The sequence below is a fragment of the Pelodiscus sinensis genome, chromosome 6 (genome assembly GCF_052426305.1).
Source record: "Pelodiscus sinensis isolate ZL-2025 chromosome 6, ASM5242630v1, whole genome shotgun sequence".
Taxonomy (NCBI): domain Eukaryota; kingdom Metazoa; phylum Chordata; order Testudines; family Trionychidae; genus Pelodiscus; species Pelodiscus sinensis.
In genome coordinates, this window is record NC_143057.1 from 86,170,934 (window position 1) to 86,187,892 (window position 16,959).

At 42.5% G+C, this 16,959-nt stretch overlaps 1 protein-coding gene across 2 annotated transcripts in view; it reads left to right on the plus strand.

Moving 5' to 3' along the window:
• SV2C (synaptic vesicle glycoprotein 2C) overlaps window positions 1-12,460 on the plus strand; it is a 199,491-nt gene extending 187,031 nt beyond the window's left edge. For both annotated transcript variants that reach the window (XM_025185249.3, XM_006124253.5), the window contains one exon: window positions 1,031-12,460. In XM_025185249.3, coding sequence (XP_025041034.3) covers window positions 1,031-1,214 — 184 coding nt within the window. In that variant the 3' untranslated portion in view covers window positions 1,215-12,460. The remainder of the gene's footprint in view (window positions 1-1,030) is intronic.
• Window positions 12,461-16,959: the final 4,499 nt, after the last annotated feature.

Genomic DNA, 16,959 nt, shown 5'->3' on the forward strand with positions numbered 1-16,959 from the left:
TTTTTAGCCAAGAAATCACCTCCCTTCCCTACCCAGCAGAATCTCTTAGGGCACATCGACACTTCAAAACAAAACCTGTGGCACCAAATCTTAGAGCCTGGATCAATCGATAGAGTTGTGGGGCTCAGGCCTCAGGGCTGAAAATAGTAGTGTAGGTGTTCAAGAGCATAGACTCTGAGGCCTTGTCTGCTCATGAGCTTTCAGAGACAAGACTTCCACGCAAGCCCAGACAATTGTATAAACCTGCAGCCCAACTCTGCAAGCCTAAGTCAGTCCACTCAGGCTCTGAGACTTGTGTCTCACCTGCATCCCGAGACCCATTTTTCAAGCCACCATTTGGTTCATGCTGTGATGGCACGTCGGGTACCCTTCGACCCTGCACCCCACCTGCAGCAAGATGAGACTCCACCGAACAGTAGAATAGAGAGTGTTTATTGCTTCTCCGGGATACAGCACAGCCTAGGCGCGATATGAATATAGAAGTCAGGGCCAGGCAGCCTTAGACCCCTTGGGGCAGGGGGACATAGGCCCCTGAACCACTAGCACTCAGCTCAGTCTGTTCTTTTCATGTTTTCCCAGCTAAGACTGTCCCTTCTCCACGCTACACTCTTCCTTTGTTCAAACCCCTTCCCTGGTCAGGTAAGAACCGGTTGGGGCATGGTCTATGTGACATGAGAGCCCTCAGGGCGACCTCCCGCTGGGCCGTGCTTACAGACGCAGGCCAGTAGGGGTCACCCACAGCCCAAGCATAGCGACCAGTGAATGCCCAACCAAAGTGTACAGCACACCTCACTACATCACACATGCCCAAAGTCTTTGTGTTCATTATTATATGAGGATGAGGTCACATCAGCATTTCCACAAGGTATTGTTTGATCAGGTAAGCCAACTGGACAGAACTGGGAACAGAACTGTTGGGATGGTTCTGCTGAAGTCAAAGGAGCTGCTCTGTTTTATCCCAGTTGTGGCCCTGCCCCCAAAGGCTTTAATTTTTCAAGTATGTTTAATGTTGTTCTTTTTTCTCTTTTAGGGCAACTGGCTTTGGCTTTTTGAATGCACTAAGCAAAGCAGCAGCTGTACTTGGAAACTTGATATTTGGTTCCCTTGTGGGCATCACCAAAGCAATCCCCATTCTCCTAGCTTCGACTGTTCTCGTGTGTGGAGGTCTGGTGGGACTTCGACTTCCTGACACAAGAACCCAGGTGTTGATGTAAAACTGGAAAAAAGCCATTTATGATTTATTTCCCTCTCCTTTCAAGTGTCAACTCTCCTAACTGAATGGTTCAAAGGCTTCAGATTTTTAGCTCTTAGAGTGGTGATCAGATTTCAGAAATCTAACTCAAATGAGATATTTTTCTGTGGTAAGGTTGCCAGGTGTCCAGTTTTTAACTGGAAAGCCATGAAAGGTTTGGTTGGTGCAGGGCTGGCAGGCTCCTTTCCCGGCTCTGTGTGGCTCCCCAGAAGTACTAACATGTCTCCTGGCTCCTAAGCAGAAGGACAGCCGTAAGGGCTCCATGCATTGCCCCTGCCCTGGGTGCCAACTCCACAGCTCCCATTGGCTGGGACCCAGAGCCAATGGGAGCTGTGGGCGGATGCAAGATCCCGAGCCACCTAGCCATGCCACCATCTAGGAGCTGAGGAACATGTTGTTGCTTGTGGGGAGCTTCCTGAAGTGGGTGCTGCCCAAATCCCACACCCTGAATTCCTGCCCACACTTCCAACTCCCTGCCTCAGTCCAGAGCCCTCTCCCACAGTCAGCCCCAGCCCAGAGCCTCTTTCTGCACCCCAAACCTCGCATCCCCATCTCAGAGCCCTTGGGCCCAGAGCCTGTACCCGCTCCCACACCACACACCCCCGCTCCAGCCTGGTGAAAATGAGCGAGGGAGGGAGGGTAGAGGAGAGTGAGCAATGGGTGGTGGGGGGAAGGAGGATGGAGTGAGTGGAGGCAGGGCTTTGGAGAAAGGGCAGGGCCTCAGGGAAGGTGTGGTATATGGGCTTTTCAGTTTTGTGCAATTAGAAAGTTGCCAACCCTGTGACAGAGGTTTAAAAACTTCCATAAGAAAGTTTTAAAATTTCATCATCTTTTGCATACTTTTGCTGTTTAATACTTTTTATCTTTCAAATTGCAAAGCTACCTCTTGAAACATTTTCAAAAACATATTCAGGGAGAGAAAACTGGGCTCATAGGTAGGTGTTTAAAAGTCAAATATATTGTCGCATTTATGACATTAAAAAATAGGTCCTAGATTTTTGCCATGACACCATTAGCTTCCACAATGATACAAACATGGAAGTCAATTATTTAACAGTATCAGTGCAGTAAATGTCAATCTTACACAGATCAATGCATGCAGCATTAAACAGGAAACTGCATATTCTGTGTCCATACTGAGAATACTAATATTGTGTAACTATATTTAAACAGTAAGGAACTTCCTGCTTTCTTAGAAAAGGGTATGGCAGGCTTTGGCAGTTGCAGTGTCTTTTTCAAAGGAAGCCATTTCATGTAGATTTCAATCACGGGGAAAGATTAACATTTGCAGAGAAGTTTTTGTGCTGAAGAAAAACCAACTCCTTCAAAATTTAGAGTCAATGGCCAAAGTAAGAGAATAGGAAAAGAAGCACTTTCACTGGTTCCTGATCCTCCAGAGTATATTTAGAGATACCAACTCTTGGAGGTCTGGACATTTCTGAGCATTTTGCAGAAACGGGAAGGGAGATTGGAACATAAGAAGGGCCATACTGGGTCAGACCAAAGGTCCATCTAGCCCGCCCAGAATCCTGTCTGTTGACAGTGGCCAATGCCAGATTCCACAGAGGGAGGGAACAAAAACAGATAACCATCAAGTGATCCCTCCTCTGTCATCCATTTTCAGGCCCTGACAAACAGAGGCTAGGGACACCATTCCTACCATTCTTGTTGTCTGAACATATCCCGGTGCATACCATGAGTAGCTCTACTCTAGACAGTAGTTACACCAGTGTAAAACTAATGTGAGTGAAGACACAATGTGTGGATGAAAAATAAACAGCTTTAAGAAAAGTACTTTTGTAATTTAATCTACCAACTCTTACTCCCTTGAAGGCCTACAATATTTAGAAAAAACATTTTTATATTAACCTTGGCTGCTTTGAATTTGATCAATATCTCTGGAGCCAAATAATTTACCTACAACTGCTAAACTTTAAACAAGAAAAGAGTACAATTTCTTGGTGTATTTGCAAATTTGTACAATTGGCATACATTTTCAAATATTAATCTTAACAATAATTTCACCCTTTTAACACTTCCTAGTCCTTACAGCCCTGTACACCTCCCAAAAGAAAACAGAATGTTAACCTTATTGTGGAGTCTTGTGGGTTTCATCTATTTATAACAGCCTTAACGTTAGTGACAACTAGTTTTCTTTCATTGAATAGTTATCTAATTTTGGCCTTTGTGTGTTTCTCTCTTTCTTGCTCGTTTTTCAGGGCACTCCCTTGTGTCATCCCTTAGTCACAACTTCATTGTATTTATTGCATCTTGTTTCAAAATCTGAAGCCTCTGTACAGATTTAGAATGATGATCAACAACCAGTTGTAAATCACATGTTTGTGCCACACACTATTTAAAGTGATATGTTGTGCTTAGCTCTGTATGTTACTTTAAAGAATTACTAAATTCAATATTTGCAGGGCTATGACCCACATGGAGGAGAGAGGACATAGGAAAGTAAGGATCAAGTACTGAGGGCTCCAATTCAGGACTACCATGTTAAATTTTCATTATGTTTGAAATTTCTTCGTTTTCTATACAAAACGATCCTTGCCACTATGTCACTATAATCCACAACAATGCTGGTGATTTTGCTAAATCTAGGCTGCATCTTACATCTCTTGCTTTTAGCTGCCTCAGTGTATAATTCAGCCTTGATGTAGAATAGCCAACAGCATTAGAGCACATAGTGGCTATGTCTACACTGGCATGATTTTGCGCAAGAACTCTTTTGCGGAAGAGTTCTTGTTCAAAAACTCTTCCAGAAGAGAGCGTCTACACTGGCATGTGCCTTTGAGCAAGAGATGTGCTTTTGCTCAAGAGCATTCGTGCCAGTGTAGATGCTCTCTTATGCAAGAAAGTTCTAATGGCCTTTTAACCATAGGGCTTTCTTGCTCAAGAAATTCATGTTGCCTGTCTACACTGGCCTCTTGCGTTAGAACAGTTGTGCAAGAGGGCTTATTCCTAAGCGGGAGCATCATAGTTCTTGCACAAGAAGCCCTGATTTCATACATTAGAATGTCAGTGTTCTTGCGCAAGAACTCGCAGCCAGTGTAGACAGGCAGCAAGTTTTGGCGCAAAAGCAGCCGCTTTTGTGCAAGATCGCACCAATGTAGACACAGCCAGTGTGATTGGGATATGGCAAGGGAGATAAGCTGGCATGCAGAAGAAGAAAATACTGGACTGCATGGATGCAGCTCCATGGTACCAATGAAAAAGACCTTTTCCTCCCTCACTCCAAATGGGGTGGGGTGAGGTGGGGTGGGGTGGAAGGAAGGCTGGAGAGCAGAAAGGGAAAAGAAAAGGAAGAATAGAAATAGACAGGAAAAAAGAGTACATAAATATAAGCCCTCCCTCCTCCATATTCCCAACATGGTATGCTATGGGGAGAAAAGCAGAGAACATAATTGTAGCTGTGTGCATATAATCAGTGGCTTGGTAGTACAGTAGTTTGGAGCACCAGTATTTGACCTTTCGAGGCATAGATCCAGATGTTACTCTACTTCGTTAAAGAAGGTAAATCACATGCAACTTCATAGGAAAATGCCATATACTATGTGTGTACATACAAGAGAGAGCAAACCAAACTGGCTTTTATTAATGTATCAGAGCCCTCCAATGGATGAAATCACAGCTAATTATCTGTGTGTCATAGTCTTTATCCTGCTGTGAGGTAACAGAGATTCTCTTAAAGTTTAAATGTTAGGGGCCTGGGTTATTTGTGCAGGAAGATACAATTTTTCTATTTTAAAATTAAAAGGGTTCAGCATAGTGATAATGCTTGTTCAAGGTAAGCAGAGATTATAATCAGGGCTCGACAAATTATACAATCTACTTGCCCGTAGTGAGTAGATTGTAACCCAGAAGAGCTGGGTTCGGGAGATCTGCGCATGTGCAGAATGTTCTGCGCATGCACAGATCGCCGGACAGCGCGGCTGGCAAGAGGGGCTCGCTGCGGTTCGGCGAGCCCTGATTATAATTGTAGCAAAAGAGGTCTAGGCTAGGACTGCATAGTGCCTGCAGGGTGGGACTGAAATGGGCTGGTGGAGATATGTAGGGAAGCCTGCTTTCATTGTGCCTGGTCCTAACCAACGCCTTCGCTGACCACAATCATTCAGCATTTACTCACAGAAGAATAGGTACCAGAGCTCCTTGCCTGATAGCTCCAGCCCAGTTGTCCTCCTTTTGTCCAGCCTCCGGTTCCCTGTTATTCTCAAGATTTCCAAACAGGCTATTAAATCTGTCAGTCTTCCACTCTCACTTTTTCCTTTCTTCTTCCTGACCTTGCCACTGTACTGATTCCAAATTAACTTGCCTTCCAAAGACCCTCTCCTAAATTCCCTCATTTATTCCTCTTGATTGCTTTTAATTCCCTTATACCCTCCAGTAAAAAGCCAATGTGCCACCCTTTGGGGTTAGGGTCACCATTTCATTAAGCCAGGATTGAAAACAGCCTAAAGCAAAACAGCCCTTCAAGTTGTCTCCAGCACGAGAGGCAAATTATCTCTGAAAGTTCATTTAATAGACAAGTGGCCTGCCTAACACACACGATCAAAGAATAAAGATCCTCCTATCACAGGCTCTTCTTAGCCCTGTAGATGTGTTAAATAAAAATAAAGGGAAATGCCCTGATGTTGCCACCATGCTCAGCTCCATATGGGAGCAAGTTTCATTCTTCTTTCCCAGGAGCCCCGCCATTTATCTTTCTTGGTGCCTCTGGAAACCTCACTTTTATATCACTGTCCTGCCCTGTTACGGAGGTACCTCAGCCAGCTCCACTGTCCAGTAGCACCTTTCTGCAGGCCTGACAGTTCAGGCAGTCTCTATTGCAGGCGCCTCAAATTAATGGAGAGGGCCAGAGCAGTTCAACAATTCAGCTTGCACATAGCTGCTGGAATGCCTGCAGCCTGGGGTTGGGGTCTGTACCCTTCCCCCAAACCCAGGCCTTGCTCTACTCCCAGTCTACCTCTTCCTACCACTGCTCCGCCCTCTCACTCCATTGCACCTCTTCCCTCAAGCTTCCTCCCCTGAGGGACATAGCCTCGGGGACTACCATGGGGGGGGGGGGCTACTCCCCTCCTCCCCTTGCACTCACCATAGCATGAACTGCGGGCAAGGGAAACGATGCAGCAGCCTCTGCTTCGCTCTGACGCCATGTCCCAGGCCAGCCCGATTGCTCCGCCTTGCTGTGGCTGAGGCTAGGGCGCTCTGCTTCCTTCTACTGCAGTGAAGTGCAGTGTCTAGGCTGGCCTGTGAGATGGTGGCAGAGCAGAGGCTGTTGCAACACTCTACTTCCCTATGGCTCCCCCCACTGCAGTGATTGTAGAGGGGGTGTAGGAGGGTGAAGGAGCTGTCCCCTGCTACTGGCCTCAGCCCATGAAGGGCTAACCTGAATATGGGGGTCCATACCATCCATAGGACGGTTGAGGTCACCACCCCAAATCATCCTGTGGGTGGGATGGCTCTGCACACACCTCCCCCGGGCCACAGGGATATTCTAGCAGTGATGCGGAATCAGCAGCTAAAAGCCTTTCTAGCCCCTCTGTGCTACCAGTGGTGGTAATGTGGGTACCTGGGGTGGAGGGGTGTTAAATCGGCTGGGGGATGTGGGGCAGGGAGGTGTGAGGAGAGACACCTTTGGAACCCTGCTGGATGGGCCCTGAAGGATTTGGTCCAATTAAAGGTATTACCTCACCCACCTTGTCTCTTTAGTATCCTGGGACCACCATGACTACCAGAACATTGCAAACAATATGAAAAGAGATACTTTAGCATACACATAAACACAAAGCAGTCTGATTAAATTATGGTCTATGAATTGACACCATCCTGCTGGCACCTGCTACGTGGCCCAGTTGATTTTTCTGAAAACTTTCAAGCATGGTACATGCAGATGTAGGTGTGCACATGCACTTAACCAAGTACTGGAAAACATTTTGGGACAAATAACAGAAACTCCATGTATCTGCTTGATTCTTCTCTTGCTTACACCAGTTTTATACTAATTTATTCCCACATTTACTGGCTTGTGCAGAGCTGCATCCAACCCAAATAAAAATAAATGGAAGTAGAGTTTCTCTGCAGTCTTTTTTCACTTAAATTTGGGTGAAAATACTGCTGCACTGAGATTCCTCTCAGTGTAGAAAAGACATGACTTTGGGGAAGCAGTCAAAGCTCCCTGACATTCAAAGCTTAGTAGATTTGTGGTACAAATCACAACTTCAATTGCTTTCTAAGACTGGGGCATTGATGACCTTATCTGTAGCGGGATGGTGTCTAGTACATGTTAATTTCTCCTCACCATACCCCCAGGAGGGGAAAGGAGTTGCTTCGTCATGATGATCTCTAGATCAGAGTGACTCAGAAACAGCATAGAACTGTCCCTTCCACCCACCTTCTCCATGAACATACATTTAATAAGACAGACATCCTAGAGGGCATGTGAGAGTAGCATATTGTCAGCTACTCCCACTTTCAGTTCCTCCTTTCATCTGAGCTGAAGGCTATAACCATGGACCTCAGACAAGTAATGAGAGGGACAATCAAGTTGGGGGACTGTAGTTTCCCTGGGTGTCTCCATGGCAAAGTCATCTCTGTTACTTTCTTCTTGGATCCTAAAGATCCTCTCATCTTCTTTCTTCTCACTTTGGCTACCTACCATAGCCTGGATTTGAACCATAAACCCCAGCAGTGAAATCCTAAACTGTAGTGCCAGGAACGTACACTATACATCACAGCAAATATGAACTGCTGAGGACAAACTACTCATGTGGATCTGTTTTCTGTAGCCCTGCTCCCATTTTATGGCTCTGTCTGGCTAGAACTATCAGCTAGGCTATGTCTACACTGGTGGGTTGTTGCGCCAGAAGTATGCAAATGAGGCTAAACGTGGAATATTGTCGAGCCTCATTTGCATACCTAATGAGCCGCCATTTTGCGAAAGAGGCTCTTGTGCTAGAAGGGAGCTGTCTACACTGCCCCTTCTTGCGCAAGAAAAACCCTCTTGTGCAATGCTGCTACACTGATTATTTTTAGGAATAATGGCATTGCGCAAGTGTGGATGCTCTGCAGATTCTTGCGCAAGAACGGCCATACTTGTGCAAGAAGCCATGAGTGTAGACATAGCCTAGGTGTGTCGGTTACACAGTAATCAGCAGAGAAAAACACTAGGGCTATGTCTACACTGGTGGCTTCTTGCGCAAGTATGGCTGTTCTTGTGCAAGAATCTGCAGAGCATCCACACTGCCCGGCCGCTCTTGCGCAAGGAAATTTACAGTATCGCATGGTAAGAGAGGTCTTTTTTAACAGGTGTAAGCCCTCTTACGCAGGAGCTCTTGCACAAGCGGGCAGTGTGGACGCTCGGCAAGGATTTCTTGTGCAAGAAAGCCCTATGGCTAAAATGGCCACCAGAGCTTTCTTGCGCAAGAGAGCGTCCACACTCACACATGGCAGTGTGGACGTTTTCTTGCGCAAGACTTCTTGCACAAGAACCCTTGCGCAAGATATTCTTGCGCAAGAAGCTGCAAGTGTAGACATAGCCCTAGTGTGATTCACTGTCCCGTGAAATGGCACCTAGACCACAGCAACAGTTAAGACCAAGAGACCTTTACAACATGGGCTGGAAGGCAGCTGGCTTTTAGCTCAGAGGGTAGAGGCTCCTATACTGGGCTTCAGACGTCCCACGTTCAAGTTTGCCTGGTGGTGGTTACAAGTGCACATACTTTCTAACTCACTCCCATTATATTTGTCTAATATCTCACTGTCTGCTTGGTAAATTCTGGCCTATCCCCTGCTGAAGCAATAGGGCGGGGATCAGTTTCTCATTCTCAAGAGAATCACAAGATTGGGGAAGAGAACGGGGAAAAGAAAGAGAAAGTGAGAGATTATGAAATAGAATAAAATAAACAAAAAAGGTCAGGACTAGTAGGTTAGAGGCCTAGGGTTCAGGTCCTAAAGGTTTTTTTTTCTGCAGTAATTGTATTTAAATTCTAGTCACTGCTCTCGGTGTTCTTATATAATGCAGCTATATGAGCACTGTTTATTGTAAAGGAGATGTACTGTACAGTTTTGGTGACAATACCTACGCACAAACACATGCACCATGTGTATGTGTGAGACAAATATAAGACTTTCATATGCTATAAAACTTAATTTGGATGGCCTTTTAAAAAATGCAATGTCATTCTCAGTGCCATTGATTGCCATTTGCTGCATTATGCTTTGAGTACAAAACTCCCTCTGCTCATTTTCTTGTGCAAAATTATTGACTTATTCATCCATAAAAATTGCTGTGGTGCCAAGCATTTTCTTAATTTTCCATTAATTTTATGTCACTGAAAAAGATTGCCTGTAATTGTTTTAGAAGTGGGCTTTGATTTAGCTGCATCATCATAATTTCCCTTCCTGCACCATGCTGTGCCAAACAATGAAGCAACAAACCATATAGAACTACCAGTCACTCATGTTCCAGTGACTCAGCACACAAGGATATTCAAAATCAAGTATAAATTCTTGTCTTTTCTTCTTTTGAAGCAAAGTATGTTCTGAATGTGTTCCATGTGGGTCTCACCAGTATTAACTACTGTGTAATATATGGGAAAATGTCTGTCTTCTTTCTGTATTGTATGTTTTTCATTGTTTCTGCAGACATTGCTGCTGCTGTTCTAGTAATGTTCTTATGGCTAAATTGTTTGCCACTGTTCTTATCAGCATTCTTTGACCAGCTAGAAACAGAGCCATTGCCAGGGTGTCTTTCAATTAATTATTAACATACAAAAAGATCTAGCTCCATAATGAGCAGTGTATAGTACCATTCCTGCTATTATTCAAGTGAAGTCAGTCTGAAAATGCACACACACACACACACATGTAAGAGGAAAGGGTGGGGAGAGCTCTTTCTATTGCTTCTGCATTCATTATGCTTCTTCCCTAGATGCAAACAACTTAATTCTTTTCAATGTGTTTCCAGGGAAAGAGAGAGAGAGTGCATGGCAGAATTAAAGAGTCAGCAGGAAAAAAGGGTGTTTTGAAGTCTTTAAAAAAATTTAAATGACTTTCAATTTCCACTGAATGTTGTTGACCTTATCATAATTATTGGAACTAAAATGAAATCACTTAGAGGAAAAAGTAAGAGAATGTTAAATATTAACTTTAAATAGTTATTTTTGAACAATAAAATGTTTTTGTAGGAATCTTACCCAGTCTGTGCAGTGGCTGGTTTCTGTAGCACTTCTCCTATGGCAATTGTTTTTAAAAAAATCCCCCAAAACTAGAGCAGCATACACATATTGGTTTAGGCTGATCCAGCAAGTTGGTCAATATAGGCAAGCCCTATGCCTATATAGTCAGAGGAAAAGCTTACAGGTTGAAGACCTTAGCTTTCTTTCAACTTTTTAAAAAATAGGTTAAATCTTGTGTACACAGGATTGGTAGCAACTTCTTCACTGAGTCCTGGGGTAAGAAGAGTTATAACATGTTGGTTTAATCTACCAATGTATAGATTGTGATTATTAATAATTTTAATCTTTGGTGTCCCCATGCAAGTGACCAGGGTTCCAACCAATACATTTCATTATATCATCCCAGACTGGAAATCACATGAATCAACTAATCACTTCCTTTTCTAGCCATTTTATATGTTCAAAATTGTGCATTTTCTTATCATAATCTGTCTTGAGTTAAAACACTAATAAATTAAATTATAACTTTCACGTGACCACTAATACATTTGACATGTGAAGTTCATAAACAAGCAAACAAACAAATGGATGGTTTCCTCTTCATACTTCATTGGATTAAATCCAGTTCTGCGTATGGAAAAAATAACCATCCAGTGCTTGATATTGAAAATACAGCTCTATTCTTCCAATATAATTTACTGATATAGCCAAGGTAACTAATATGTAGCTCCTAAAGCCTCAGAAAATAACAAATTCCAAAAAAAAATATGTACTTTCTTTATGTTGAGCCAAATTTTGCTCTTAATTTTCCCCCATAGACCTCTAGTAAAATTAATGGAGTTGCAAGAAGGCAACTGGGAGCAGAACTGGCATACTGTCTTTAGTATACAAAACATGGTGTAACTGTGCCCTGATGGCCAGTGTTTTGTAACATGACAATGTGGACCTATTGTGTATATATATATAAAATGTAGTTTTAAATGTCAATTCCACACACTCATTTTCAGATCCACAGTTTTGGACTGAGATCTTGGCAATGGCCCTGACCTTTTTGTTTCTTTTATTGCTCTGTATGAGCTCCTGTAATGTGGGTTACAGTTATCACTACTGTGTATATGTGCTTGCATGTGTGTGCATAGATAAATTCTCACATTCAGGTTTTTGGATTTTTTTCATTCCAAGTACAGCTGGTATAATTGTGAACTCATCTTTCTGGCCTGCTCCTCTGTGTCAGATTGCTGATTGCCAAAATGTTTTACCAAATGCATAAAGTTCCCTGAGAAAAGCTGTCTGTATAACTGTGAAAGGGCATGCTCTGTGTAGGATGACAATGTACAGTATAAATCTATAAATTGTGGAGGTGTGTATAAATTTATCTGCCAAATACCTATCATACATGTAACAAAGGCAAAGATATATAATGTACATCAGATTAATAAAGGGGCATTTTTTTGCTCCACTATATTCCAATAATGAGTTGTTCTTTGCAGTGAATGTACACCAGGTGTACTGACAATTAAAGATACATTCTTCGTTATAGCCACAAAATACTGGAAACAATTGCTTTGATTTAATCAGTATGGTATTTTTAATGTATTTTAGTGTTCTCTTTTTATGGCTGTGTATGTATTTCATCTTTGGTACCTATAGTCTGTGATAGAGATCCAAAACAAGCTAATAACGTGAAAAATATAAGTCGATATAACAATGATATATAGTAAAAGTTACATTTGTAGGTGAAGAAGATCCTCTTTATTCAGCCATCTGGGACCCATATTTTTATAGTATATAATGCACAAAAGTCTGTTCTTCTCATTACAGAAAATGCACAATAGGAGTATGTTTTCATACAAAGGACCCAGTCCTACTCTCTGCTATGCACACAGTGAATCACCGAAAGCTATAATTATTTATGTCTTTGAACAGCCAACTACAATTTAAACACAAAATCATAGCTTCATAGGATCCTAACAGCCACAAAAATCTGCGCTTCAGAAACTACATTTCATTTTGCCTCCTTGCTGACAGCCTGAAAGAGGAAAATTTGATCAAAAAATTGGTTGGGTATTTTGGTTTTGTTCAGGGACAGATTTACAATGAAACAAACTGTGCCCTGGCACAGGACCCCCCTAACGACATGGGCCCCCCAGGGCTGGGCAGTCCAGCACTGGATCTGTCACCCTCCTGCACAGGGGGTGGCTGCTCTGTGAGGGGGCCAGTCTCTCTGCAGAGAGGTTTGTGGGGGATGGGGCAGGAGATCAACGAGGCTCACCTGCAGGCTGCAGCCTCAGGACGGAGAGCAGACAGGAGGCAATGAGCAATGCAAACAAGTCTTCAGAGGAGCACAGGGCAGCTGGGCAGCCGCACAGCCAGCCAGAGAAAAGCAGTGCTTTGAAGCGGGAAAGCAATGCTTCTCTCCGGCCACCAGCTGTGTGGCTACCCAGTGCTCCTCTGAAACCTTCCAACCTGTGTTCATGCTGCTGGCTGCCACCTGGTGAGTGGTGGCAGCGTGGGAAGGACTGCTGCTGCATCTGCCTGCAGGGGGCAGGTGGCGACCGAGTGCTGGAGAGCCAGCAAGCTGCACAGCCAACAGGAAAAAGCCACACTTTGAAGTGGGAAAGTGCTGCTTCTCTCTGGCAGCTGGCTGTGCTGCTCCCTCCTCCAGAATTCTCCAGCCCCTGTAATGTTGCACTGATTTCAGCTGTCATCTGGTGAGTGGCTGCTGCCTGTGGGTGAGGGGGAGAGCAGCTAAGGGATGGGGAGCCCAGGGCAAGGGGGGGCACTCAGGTGGATGATGGAACTGTGCCCCCCCGTCAACTTCAAGTGGAGTACGTACATGTGAGTCTCTGCCCAGTTCTCTGGGCCAGCCAGCACAAGCCCACCAGGGCACCTGAAGCTGTCCTCTGTGTCCATGGAGATCTTCATATCTCTTCTGTCAGTCTTGTTCTCCAGCCCCACCATGGCAGCTCTGTTCCTGTGCAGGGCCCCCAGCTCTTCCCCTTCTACCTGAAGCCCCATCCCTCTGAGAATCCAGACCTACATCTTGCCCAGGGGCCTGATTATTCTGTCGTCAGTGCTTTCTGAACCCTTAGGCTACGTCTAGACTGGCATGATTTTCCACAAATGCTTTTAATGGAAAAGTTTTTCCGTTAAAAGCATTTTCGGAAAAGAGCGTCTAGATTGGCACGGACGCTTTTCCACAAAAGCACTTTTTGCGGAAAAGCATCCATGGCCAATCTAGACACGCTTTTGTGCAAAAAATCCCCGATCGCCATTTTCGCGATTGGGGCTTTTTTGCGGAAAACAAATCTCAGCTGTCTACACTGGCCCTTTTGTGCAAAAGTTTTGCGCAAAAGGGACTTTTTCCCGAATGGGAGCAGCATAGTATTTCTGCAAAAAGCACTGACTTCTTACAGTAGGAAGTCAGTGCTTTTGCGGAAATTCAAGCAGCCAATGTAGACAGCTGGCAAGTTTTTCCGGAAAAGCGGCTGATTTTCCGGAAAAACTGGCCAATCTAGACACAGCCCCTGTGTCAGTGACCTGTACCCACATCTGGACCTGGGCCTAGGAGAGATGGGGCTGGCTTTCAGCACTCCACTATTAAAAATGTCCCAGTGCCACTAGTGTTAAACTTAATTGGGGAATGGGTGGTCCAGAGCACAGCCCTCACAGTCCCACCTGTGACTACACCCCTGCTATTTCAGACATTTTAATCTGCCTAAAAATCAAGGTCAGTTTTTTAGTAATAATGAAGCGATACTATGAGTCTGGCAGTCAAAAACACAAAAAATGAAGGCGAGGCAAAAAGATGAAGCTGAGCAAAGACAATTTCTCATCTTATTTAAAAATCTTGAAGTATTCGATAGAAGATAATGGGCGAGGAAACATCTCAATTATCTGATCACTTGCTGAGTTGTAGGGATACTGCGACTACTGCAAAAGTTGAGCAAGTGGACTCTGAAGTGGCAATGGAACTACAAAATATTAGTAATTTTGTCAAAGTAAGGGAGGAAACCTACCCTGAAGACATTGAATTATGGTCAAAATCTATTTTATTGAATATGATAGAATATATCTTAGTAAATAAACTGAAAAACATAGGCACTGTGGAAAATTTGAGACAAGAGTATGAGATTGGAAGACTAAAGCAATTTAGAGGTCTTTGTGAATCCCCTTTTCTGAGGATGAAGAAAAATGGGATCACAGAAATGAGAAATTGGTTGATTTTCTTCTGAAACCACCAAGGTAGTCTACTGTTATGTTTGCAAATTATTCCCTGGCCATAGTAAAGGAAAACAAATATTTGTTGATGGGCACTCTAATTGGAGAAATATTGGAAGAGACATTTCTGATCATGAAACTTCCAAAGCTCATATTAATGCTATATTTAAGTTTGTTCAAAGATGTAAATTATCTGGAAGAATTGTTTCTGTGTTATTGGCTCAATTTGGGAAGGAGTGTTCTTATTGGAGGAAAGTGCTAAGACATGTTGTTGCCCTGGTGAAACTGCTATCTTCTTTGGGACTACTTCTAAGAGGATATGAGTCATCAGTGTCAAATCAAAAGGGTAATTTTTTAATATGCGTTGAATATCTTAGGGAATTTGACAAATTTCTCAATGAATATCTGAAAAATTATCAGTATTGTGGTTCAGGGAAGACCGACTTTTTAAAGCACCAAACTTACAATGAATTCATTACTATAATGGCAGAGCAGCTCAAAAACCAATTCACTGATGAAATAAAGGATACCAAGTACTATTCCATAATAGTCAATTCACTGCCAGATGTGAGTCATGTAGACCAATTTACATTCATTTTAAAATGTGACCAGCAATGGTGACATTGTAGAGTGATTTCTTTGTTTTGTCCCACTAATATCTCACACTTCTGAATGTCTAAAGATAACAGTTTACTAAATCATTGCAAATTTAGGTTTGGACATCAAATATTGGCATGGGAAAAGCTTTGATAATGCTGCAAATATGTCAGGAAAATATTCAGGCAAGACTGAACAATGCAAATCCCTCTGCTTTTTTCATACCATGTTCCAGCCATTCCTTACATTTAATCTGCAATGCTGAAGCTGCATCTTGTAAGGGAGCTACATATTTTTTTGACGTCATTCAAAACACATATGCTTTTTTTCGATTTCCATACATTGATGGAGTATGGTACAATCATACTTGGAGCAAGCAAATGGAAAACATTTGACAATCAAAAGAATTTGTGACATCAGGTGGTCTGCTTGTGCAGATGCTGTTTTGGCTTTGAAAATGAGCTATCATGTTATAAAGACAACCTTATTGGACATAGCCACATCAAATTCTGAAAAACCACATGCGAAAACTGAAGCAAAATTTTTAGCAGAAAAGTTTGAAAAGTATGATATTATTGTTTATACTGTCGGTGGAACAGTTTACTTAAAAGAATTGCTGCAGCCAGCAAATCAATACAAAAAGTTTATATAAATTTATTGAATGTTGCACAATTGTTAGTCTCAGTTACAAATTTTGTCATGGAAGTTCAAAATGACTTCAGGTCCGTGGAAGCAGAGGCACTAAGGGTGTGTCTAGACTACAGGGTTTTGTCGACAAAAGTGGGCTTTTGTCAACAAAACTATACCTGCGTCTACACTACCGCCGCGTTCTGTCGACACCTTTTTTCGATAGTACTCTGTTGAAAAAAGGCGCTATTGCATGCAAACTGTGCTCTTTTGAAAGAGAGCGTCTAGACTCTTTTTCGAAAAAGCGGCCTACTTTGTCAACAGTTCTGGTGGTAGTCTAGAAGCTCTTTTTCGATGGAGGCTTTGTCGACAGTATCAGTCGACAAAGCCTCTGTTAAAAAGGCGTGCAGTCTAGACATACCCTAACATTAACAGAAAATGTAGCTTCCTCTGATATATCTGTTGAGAAGTGTAAAAAAAATCCAGGAAGTTTTCTTTTTGATTAAACTAGGGACAATTCAATTAATTTAAAAGGGAAAGAAAATATTATCATGGAGACAGTCAATGTTATTTGTGATACAATAATAATGTAACTGCAGAATATAGGTGAATCTTTAAATAAAACTGTTGATTTATTTTGCATGTTTTTGACAGAAGTATGGATAAAGATGCTAAAAGCCACTACAGTAAGAAATTAAGTGAATTCTACTAAGAGGATATAGACACAAATCTTTTTGAAGATGAAGTGAAACATTTCATTCATTTTATTGAAAATGATGAGGTCTGTGCTTTAAGATCACCAGTTGATTTGTATCAACGTGTACATGATGGTTTGCAGACAACCTTTCAAAATGTAGAAACCATTCTGAAAATATTTTTAACTTGTCACAAATGTTTCTGTTGAATGTTCTTTTTCTGTATTGAAATGAGTTATTTGCAAAATATGGAGTCAAGAAGATTTGATAAGTTCAGCAATATTGACAATTAAAAGTGCTTCTTTACAAAATATTACTTACAGTGACTTAACTGACAATTTTGTAAAGAAAAAGTGTAGAAAGAAAGCTATCTGAATAAATTTTT